The sequence below is a fragment of the Formica exsecta genome, unplaced genomic scaffold, assembly GCF_003651465.1.
Source record: "Formica exsecta isolate Colony F162 unplaced genomic scaffold, ASM365146v1 scaffold56, whole genome shotgun sequence".
NCBI lineage: Eukaryota > Metazoa > Arthropoda > Insecta > Hymenoptera > Formicidae > Formica > Formica exsecta.
Genome location: NW_021852847.1, coordinates 64,295 through 75,430, shown reverse-complemented (window position 1 = coordinate 75,430; position 11,136 = coordinate 64,295). Strand labels below are relative to the sequence as shown.

General features: G+C 31.7%; 1 protein-coding gene across 2 annotated transcripts in view; it reads left to right on the top strand.

The window, feature by feature from the left end:
- The window catches only part of LOC115242063, a 74,244-nt gene extending 65,768 nt beyond the window's left edge, over positions 1-8,476 (top strand). Inside the window, exon 6 of one of the 2 annotated variants that reach the window (XM_029818094.1) lies at positions 4,990-8,476. In XM_029818094.1, coding sequence (XP_029673954.1) covers positions 4,990-5,247 — 258 coding nt within the window. In that variant the 3' untranslated portion in view covers positions 5,248-8,476. The remainder of the gene's footprint in view (positions 1-4,989) is intronic. The other variant, XM_029818095.1, reaches the window with a different exon arrangement.
- Positions 8,477-11,136: the final 2,660 nt, after the last annotated feature.

The window sequence follows — 11,136 nt, the reverse complement described above, 5'->3', positions numbered from 1 at the left end:
CATTCTTGTAGCTTATCTCGAGAGCTTTTCAAAACACTATAATAAAGTATTTTTTCATATAAAAATACGAAGACCTTCGTCTCTGGAAATGTAAAGAAACACTTTTTCCACGTCTGATCTACGTAAATACAATGTAAACAATCTTTATTTTTCTTTATTTTATAATAGAAAAATCATTGAAATTGTGAAATCATAACTTTAAATATCTCAGAAACTATAAGAGACCGCCGGTTAAATTATAAGGAAAAGTTACTCAGGGTTATGTCCTTGACAACATATGTCAAGGTCAAAGTCATCGGTGAGGTGTCACCTAATATGCATATTTACCAAACTTTATAAAAACGGACCCAACGATGTTGACCTTGACATATGTTTTCAAGATCAGGATCCTGAGTAACTTTTCCTTATAACTTAATCGGCGGTCTCTTATAATTTTTGAGATATTTAAAGTTAAAATTTTAATTCGAAACGAAAATTTGGTTTGGGTTATATAACGTAACCCAAATCAAATTTTAGTTCTAAATCAGAAATAGGTTTGGGTTAGGTTATATCTTTCGGAAGTGGAGCCCTCCCGTAGGGGGGGCGAAACCCACTGCGTCCACGCATATACTTTACAACGCGAAGCGAGGTCCACCCCACAATTGTTGTATGGGTGGGAGATGGATTGGATTAGATTCGAAACGAAAAATTGGTTTGGATTATATAACGTGGGTGGGAGATGGGTTGAGTTAGGTTAGTTTTTCTCGGGGAGGGGGTGCAGGGAGAGGGGCGACGCCTTTCTTCCGCCCACGCGTACGATTTTTCTAGATATAAATAAATAAATGTGTTAAGAAGATATTTTATAAAACATACATATATATATCTCAAAAATTTTGTATTAGAATTTTTGTCTCTATTTTACCTCTAGAACACGCTAATAAAGTATTGTACGGAGGTTGTGAGACACCCTGTATAATATATAAATTTTTTATTCTCATATGCAAATATTTATCTACCTATATGAAGTTTAAGTTAGCGCGGCAATGTATCTTAATGTATTTATTTTTTCTACTGGATTTAGTTCTATGTTTGCAGTCAACATTTGAAATAGTTCTTAAAGATATGTAGCTATCTATAATCACTGTTTTTGACTATACTATGAAACTCGAAACGCTCTATTGTAAAAACTTTTCTGAAGCACAACATAATTTCTTCAGAGGATAAATTCAATTTTACTTTTTTATACAGCACAGAAAGATTGCAGAAACATTACATAAATAAATTACTCACAAAAATTAGAGGAATACCTAATTTTTTTTTAAATATAGGCAAAATTTAGCCAACTGTAACGTCGGTTAAAATGAACAAAATTTAAGAACAAAAAAAAATGTTAAAGCTTAAGAAATAGATATCTGCTATATCTCGCATTATTATTAATGCATTGCATTGTAATCTTACCACAATTTTACATTGCAATGTTACTAAGGGCGGACATTTTAATGTTGCAACAACATTTCGCAATGTATATATGCAATATTGCATTGCTACATTGAAATAAACTACTCACAAAAATGAAAGAAATACCTATTTGAAAAAATACCGCCGGCGTTAGCGTTACCCAAGTTATATCATGGAGAGATCGGATTTTTTCAAATGTATATATGTATATATATATAAAAAAGATAAAAGATTAAAACAAAAAAAGAATGAGGAATTAAAGAATGGAGAGTTAAAAAAACAAACGGATCCCAAAGATATAGGATTAGAAAGCACTTTAGACTCGAAGCATACTCACATCTCCAAAAAACTCTCTACGTTAATTGGTAATAAAGATGTGGATTCGCTTGATAGTTTAAAGGATAAAATAAGCGATAGAAGACGCGAGGAAAAACTGAAAAACGAAAAAGAGAAGCAGAGAAAAACGGTAAAAAGCAACACCCATACATATTCAATAAAAGTGCCTTCAATCAGTAATATTTTCCACGACTATGACAAAGATAGTGTTAAACGATCAAAGTCGAAGAAAGGTACGAAGGAAGATAAGACAGTGGATGCAGACACAATTAAGAAACAAGAATCTGAAATCAATGAAAATAAGAAAGTTCATGCTAAATATACCAAAGGAATGGAAGAGAATTCTACGATTCAAGCATTAAATCAAGCAACGGAAAAAACACTTCATGTAAGCTTACGGAAAAATATCATTTTTAAGATCTTTTATTGGAAAATAATATATATATATATATATACAGGATGTCCCATTTATCTTGACCACCTAAAATATCTTTTACGCGTGACACGTTAGGAAAAAAAGTCAAAGACAGAATTACTTGATTGGAAGAAAGGATTTATTATTGCTCCGGAAATGATTATGCGCAGTAGGGAGTCATTCGTTTTGCGACTTAGAAAATATATCGAAGTAAACAGTCAACATTTCGAACACTTGCTTAAATTAAAATTGAATAAAAATGTTGAAAAAAATTTAATGACTCGTTTGATTGTTCGAAACATGTCATTTAGTCCATCTTCTGTACCTTCAACTTTGACACGAGTTTTAGCCCTTCAAGGTTATTTGAAGGTCATAACATCATAGGTCGTTGCATTCGTATTCTCATAAGCTACTTTAAAATGGCAATTAAAATATATGATCCCATTAAAAAAAATACCAATGACCTTGACATTTTGAAGAATATGACCTTGAAACGAATTAGCTTAGTATCCACGTCAACCTCTCTTCCAATCAAGTAATTCTGTCTTTGACTTTTTTTCCTAACGTGTCATGCGTAAAAAATATTTTAGGTGGTCAAGATAAATGGCACACCCTGTATATATACAATACAGGGTGTCTGGTAAAGATTGTGCTAATGCTCATGAGCGGGTAGAGCACAGTAAACTGAATAGAAAAGTCCTTTACCATTTTGCAATTTTCGTAATAATTGAGAAATTTTTAAATTTATTTCTCAATAATTATTACGAAAATCGCAAAATGGTAAAGGACTTTTCTGTTCAGTTTACTGTGCTCTATCCGCTCACGAACGTTGGCACAATCTCTACCCCTGTATATACAGGGTGTCTCAAGTTTGCGGTCGCTAAGCGCGCGACGAAATTTTGGGAGGAGCGCTTTACAAATAACAACGGTTACGTGCGAGCGGTACATGGATTCTCGCGTCCTAGCAACCACACTTCAATGGGTTGTCCCTTTTTATTGCGCGCTTATACTCACGCTCGGTCCATCTTTTTTAATTAATTTCTCAATAATAATTACAAAAATCGCAAAATGATAAAGAACTTTTCTTCTCGGTTTCACTTGCACACGAGAGGTGATATGGTTATTATGAGACACCCTGTATATACAATACGTATATAGGGTGTCTGATAATAATCGCTGGTAATGTGCAAGTAGAGCGGATTAAACCGAGTAGAAAAGTCCTCTACCGTTTTGCAATCTTCGCAATAATTAATGAGAAATTAAAAAGATCGGCCAATTCGCGCGAGTATTACCGCGCGGTGAGAAAAGATGGCCTGATATGGGCGGCATTGATATGTGGTTGCTAAGACGCGAGAATCTATCGTTATGTATCGCTCGTACGTAACTGTTGTCATTTGTAGAGCAGTCCCCCCAAAACTTTGTCGCGCGCCTACTTTTGGATTGCCTTTTCTCGCTGCGCGTTTATACTCGCGCGAATTGGTCGATCTTTTTTAATTAATTTCTCAATATATATATTTATACATATATATTACAGTGACATTCCTGTAATGTCTCTACAATATTGCGCTGCTACTTGCAAGATTGTAACATTGCTGTAATGTAATTGAAATGTTCTGTGCTGTTATTAATAGAGATAAATTGATTTTACTATATAATGGTTTTTTATTTCTGCATATGATCTCTTGCGAAACTAAACTTGCAAAATACATATATGTATACGAATAGATAGAAACTAACGCAAGAATAATAATCTTATAACAATCTAGTGAGATATACTTGCCCTCTTGAAAAGGGACACGTTGTGTACTTTTAATTTAATACAATCTATGAGTTTTATTCTGGACAAAGTTTCTTCTGAATATAGGTTATTGAAGCACATGAATATAGTTGTTTGCTATAGTAAAATTTCATTGTTTGTATTTGCACAACAAAATGTTTATAATTTTTTATAGATAAAATTAAATAACAATTATGACAATTATAACAATTTGACATATATATTGTCAAAATCATGATCCAGAGTAACCTCTAAAAGATTTTAGTCGTTGTAACTGTATTTATTAAAGTAAATATATTAAGAGTTTTCATAAATACCGATTTACGATATTCATGTTATATAACTGCAATTTTGTATGAGTGGGAAATTACAACTAACGTGAATGTTACATGTAACAAATACGTTATATTACTTGTTACATTCCGTTTTATTATGGCAATGTTACAGTTATGTATCTGTGTTTGCTGGGTATTCTATTTAAATAGTTAGAAGATCCTGCTCGATTTCTGCCACCAATCTGCTGTCAGATTCTATTCGAGGGATCTAATATATCACAGAACATTGCAGCAATATTGTGGCAATATTCTGTATAGAATCTATCAGCAAAACACAAAGACGCAGTTGATGCTAATCTGCCGTAATATTTTGGCTAAATCTGCTGATAATCTCTCGACAGATTGTTAGCATTTTGCTTATTCAAATCTTACTTTACGTATTTTTATTTGTTAATAACTTTGTAATAAACAACGAGCAACAGCTAAAATCTATCAAATATTACTCTAGGCCATGATTTTGACAAAATTTGTCAAAATCACGATTATTGGGGACGGCATCCCTAATTGATATAGTTACTCTATGTTCTTTTAATCAAATATTTTTCTCATCTTTTGAGTTAAGGTTATTAAATTTTTCTTGTCAGAAAAAGAAGTATATAGCACATATCATTACACAGACACACACGCGCGCGCAACTTCATCCTACATTATGACTATTTTGCTCTGACTAATACGTTTCTTTCGCGCAGGTCCTCATGCTTAAAGTAATTCTGGCTTTTCGTGTCGTGCTGCCACGCTTTCATGCGAAAGCACGCGATACTTTAGCAAGAAAATCTCTGTCGCCAGGGTCACACGCAGGATCTCCTCGTCGTGGGAGTCCCACCAGCAGTGGGAACGCTTCGGCTACTTCGATGAAATCTAACAAATCGCCGAATCATACGAACAACGTCACTGACTCCGTTCTAGAAAACGTCACCGTCGAGATCTTCGACGTAAAGGCAAAATAAATCGTCTTTCCGCCGCAACAAATGGTCCGATCGACAATCCCATTTATTACTAGTCTTGCATAGCCAATATACGGCGCTACATGAAGGTTGCTGTCTCTATATATCTTCAATTCACGAATAATTGGTTCTGTTGATTCGTTTTCATTAAATTATTAAAAAATGAAAATTTTGTGTTTACTAGTTCAAATATCATCGAGAATTACTTTGCTTAGATAAATCGCAACGCTGACGAGTCAAGTATCGAAATCTCGATGAGATCGAGCCATAAATTAACCATAATTCGCAGATCTTATTGCACTCTTTTAATAATAACAAAATAATCATTTAGTTATGTTACAAAAGATCCTTTTAACATGCCTCTTTTTTGACAATTTGACATTTTCATATCTAATGAAACATAATTAAATGATGATTATCACATTATCAGAATATTAATTTTGGATTAATTTTTTGCATTATCTTAATAGATATTATAAAGAAATCATTTAAAAAAAACAGCGCTTTATAAAATGATATAAATTATGAGTAATACGAATTACTCGAAAGCCTATTATGCTATTTTAATAATAGCAAATGCGAGTAGAAACCATTTTAATAGATTAGCAGCGATCGAATTATCATAAGGGCATCCAAATTTGAATTAATTATTGATATTAACTTGGTGAGATATTAAAATAAGCCGTTTCAAGTATACATATTATATATATATATATATATATATATACAATGTATGTATAAAATTATTTGCGGTAATGAAAGCGATAATACGCTAGTTAATACGCGTATTAACACATACATTCAATATATTTGAGTTGCGAAGTATCCTAGAAGATATTTCAGAAGAGAGAGACATATTATTTAGAAGAACGTTATTAATAAAATAACTAATCGCGATGCAGTAGCATTATTTAAACTTGAAAGACATGAAAACCTGTACAGCATACCCATACAGCACAGCACAGAACATTGCAGCAACATTGCAACGTTACCGCAATGTTGCTGCAATATTCTGCGCTGTATGGGAATTGTCATATCAATTTGTATGATGACGATGTAATTTTATTACTTGTTTAACTATTAATATACATTAGTTTTCCATCGATTTGCTTCATGCTAATGTTTCAATTTTCAATCAAAACGCGCGCCAATATGATTGTGTAACGTGAACACATTTCTCGGACCAAGCGGTTTTAGCACCGCATTTGATTATTCTGTTTAATGAGGATTACGTAATAAATAATATTTGGTATCATCATCGATACATTAAGAACATACAATACACGCTTGCGGAATATTTCATGAGAAGTATAGAGAGGAAACATCTATACATTAATGTAAAGAAAATCATAATGGAAAATAGCAACTGCAATTGTAAATTATTGATTCATGCAGTAGTTACTATTAAGAGAAATATAAAAACAAACTTGACACAATGATACCCATATAGCATAGAACAATTGCGGCACTATTGCTGCATGGGTAGTTTTCTTGATTAATACTGATCGGATTCACAATATAGATTATATTTAAAATCAATAGAGATGAAGATAGTCGAAAAAATTTCAATGTCGAAACGATGATCGGGGCGATCAAACGCGCAAGCCTTTTCTCTGAAAGTTTTTTCGGTGTAATGTTGCACCATCGGGATGCGGAAAGACGCGATGGGATTAATGTTTATTAATCCTTTACATCGAAAGCGATACGACTCGATTTGTTCGCGATAAGCCAATGCGAACGGGACCAGAGAAGAGTGTTTCAAGTGGCATCTCTCTCTCTTTCTCTCTCTCTCTTTCTCTCTCTCTCTCTCTCTCTCTTTCTCTCTCTCTCTCTCTCTCTCTCTCTCTCTCTCTCTCTCTCTCTTTCGAAAGTGCGAAATTAAAGCGAGACACGTTGCCAGATTTATTAAGATGGTGCCACATGGTAGTAATTAAACATAAGATTATATATAAGAGAAGGTTTGGGCATTCTTCGTCAATTATCCATAATGCTATGCAGAGTACGCAATCGCACAATCGACAGCAGAAGAATGTTAAGCAAAATGGATATATATTATTGGCTACCGCGCCTCCGCGCCATTCGCAATACATTATGGGTTTTTGAGGGAAATTTATATATAGGCTGATGGAATATCTTAATAACCTTTATATATAACTATATAATCTTATAATTAAACACATCTGATAAATATTAAAAGCCACATAATTGTAAAGACGAATGATAATCGCGTTAATAATATGTAATCAAAACGTGAGTATATATTTCTTTTCAAGCACAAATTTCTCATTTAAAGAAGAGATAAGCTCTAATGAATCTGTTCTTAAAGATATATTAAAATATAAAAGCTCTTTTCTTTCTTTTTCTGTTTTTGGAAAGTTTATTTTATAATATTTATATTAAATATATTAACAAAGGGAAAATATTTTTTAAGAATTCTGAAATTTGAAAAATTCTCTTTTTTATTTTAAATATATAGGTATACACACTAATATGTAGTAATAAAGACAAATTTAAAAAATTACAGGATTTAGAAAATTTTAAGAAAGCTTGAGAATTTTTTTTATTTTAGAAAGTTTATTTAAATTAAATTTTTTTCTTTTTTTTCGGAAAGTTGATAGCTGTATATTTTGCGACGCCTGTAATGACGAACATTCACATTAGGCATCATATGCATTTATGTTTATTGAATTTAACGAATGATGATGTGGCGAAGAAAAAACGACCATATAATATATTATACTTCTATATTTTTCTCTTGTTGATTTCACGTATGTCATTACAATACTTTATTGGCACTTATTTAGAATCAATATTTACATCATAAAAAATTTTGATCTCACGTATGTCATTACAATACTTTATTGGCACTTATTTAGAATCAATATTTACATCATAAAAAATTTTGATCTCACGTATGTCATTACAATACTTTATTGGCACTTATTTAGAATCAATATTTATATCATAAAAAATTATCTCTTTTATATTCTTGCCGAGTTAATATTGAATTCGAAAATAATTAAATACGCGATCAGAATTTGGACTCAATGCTCATGGGGGGTATATTATATTGGGTAGATATTAAAAATAAATTCAACTTATTAAACACGTAAACGTGTATATCGAATTCAATGCTGATATATAACATCGGCAATGATTATCGTAACACAGAACTATATAACGGATTGAAATTATTCATAGTTTTTTCGTCGTTAGTGATAAAATGAAGTAAGAAAAAAGAAATTTAAAGAATTAAAAATTGATTAATTGAGAGATGATTCTTTAGCAGCATGGATGTAGTTTGTAGTAATCTCCAAAGAGAAGATGCATATAATACACGCAAAGTTCTAAGATATATTTTAGGATTGTAGGAATATATTGCTAATATACCTATAAGAGTTTTGTTTTTTATTAGCACTTTTCTCTTTTATAATTCGAATCCTTTCTTCTTTATAACACATTTTATTTCTGATTTTACGTTTAAAACATATCACTCTAAACATGCTTTTTACATTACTTTGTTAGAAATAGTAATATATATTATACACACAACAACGTACGAGCGTATGTGCGTTTATCACGTCCAAAAGAAACATGTTTGATTTCTATCAGATATCTGACATACGAAACCACAATTTTTTTTATAGAGCGACCAAAAGCATTACGATTATACACGCAATTATATACAAGTTTAAACACGCAATTTTATACGAATATCTTATTAATCGCAAGATTTCTATCGAAAGCTTGTAATGTCCGTGCGTAATATAATCATATATAAGAATATATGAACGACAGACTAATAGTTACAGCACGATTATATCTCAGTAATTTAGTGCCTGCGCTATCATATTTATAGTACCTAATAGATTTAATTTTATTGAGTATTATATACTACATATATATGTGCTCGCAATAAATACTATATACAGGGTGTCTCACAACCTTCTTACAATATTTTAATAGTATATTCTAGAGGAAAATGGAGTAAAAAATCTTAATATAAAAATATTGAGGCTACAATAGTTTTTGAGTTATAAGTGATCAAAGTTTGCCAATAATATTGCGTAAAATTCGCGCTCTTAGGCTCGTAACTACATTTAGGGTGCGGTCCCATGGAATATTTTCCGCATAACGCGTATCGCGTAACCAATGAGAGGCGTTCCGCGTTTTCTGTTACGCCCGTTTTAAAAAGTTGCGTATTACGCGAGTTTACGCGACTTTTGTGTGAATGTGGTATTCAGCGGTATCTTGTAATGTAGTCCAAATTGCTTTACAAGTTTCTAACACAATTTTTGAAATGGTACTAGTCTCTATGCGAAACGCATAGGAAAGAGATTTCATACTGTCTCTTATAGCTAAATAACGAAGACATATGATATTTCCAGACGTGTATTTGGCGGTATTGGGTTTCGATGATACTTTTGCTTTGTTATGGCTTGACGATATTTAACAATTTTTCATATGTTTCCACATTCATGCGGAAATAATTGATGAATTTTTCATCATTATGAAAATACAATTCTTTTATAAGAGTTGTACTTGCTTCATATTGTTCCCGCTTTCCGTTTGAAAAAAACGAACCCAATATTTTCGTTTTATTATTTTATTTCGCTCGTTTTCTTTGCGCAATAAGAAAAGAGTAACTAACTTTTTTAATTTTATTATTGACATTCTATCTGTTTTATTTATTGTTTGCGTCTTATTTATTGTTTGCTTTTGTAGAGCAATATAATAGATATTAATAACTCTGAATTCATTTTAAGTTACGCTTTATTTACTGTTAAGTCAAGTTATGGACATTCAAACATATTTGTGTGCATTTACGTGATATTCAAATCTCATCGTTCACATGGGCGCAAAATTTGCGTAACAAATATTCGCGTAACCAATCAACTATAATATTTAGCATTTCTATTGGAATGTTTTAACAGAATAGAAAAATATCATTGGTTAAACGTGATACGCTGCTGTCGTTTTATGTACCATGTGTACTAAGGACATTCAATTTCACGTAACAGAAAACGCGGAACGCTTCTGATTGGTTACGCGATACGCGTTACGCGGAATATATTAGTCCATTGAACCGCACCATAACACATGTACTGATTTGTCATCTGTTATTGCTGACAGATAAAATAAATAAATTGATTTCCACAAAACTTCTCCGCGCGATCAAAACAAAAATAAACTTCGTTTCTTAAATGTGTGAAAATATTAAGTTTATATTTCTATTTAAATATAATAATTAATCAATTATTTAAATTCTTATTTAAGAAAAAATTAAATATTTTACATACAACATATATAGTTCGTTAGTATCAGCTGACCGCCGTATGTGGTATTCACATACATGAGAAACAATAAAATCAGCTGTGCAGTAAAAATCAATATTACCTGATTTGTAAAATCAATAACAGATGACAGATCGGTATCGCATGTATGTGTAGTTACGGATTTGAGCGCGCGAGCTCTGCGCGATATCATTGACAAACAATGATCGCTTATAACTCAAAAACTATTGCAGCCTCAAAATTTTTGTATTAGAATTGTTGACTCTATTTTATCTCTAGAATACACTACTAAAGTATTGTACGGAGGTTGTGAGACACCCTGTATATATATATATATATATATATATATATATATACATGAGATGTGTATGTATGTGTGCACGCATACATATGTACACACATATTCACACATCGCAAAATGATCTATAAAATTGTAAAATATATTAATAGATACGTGTATGTATACACACACACAATATAATAATTATTAATGCAAAAAATTAGCGCTATTTATAGTATTTATAGATTATTTCTCTAATATCTAACGACTGTCTCTATTCTGTGATCCATGTGCAATACATAGCTACGATTATTTTCG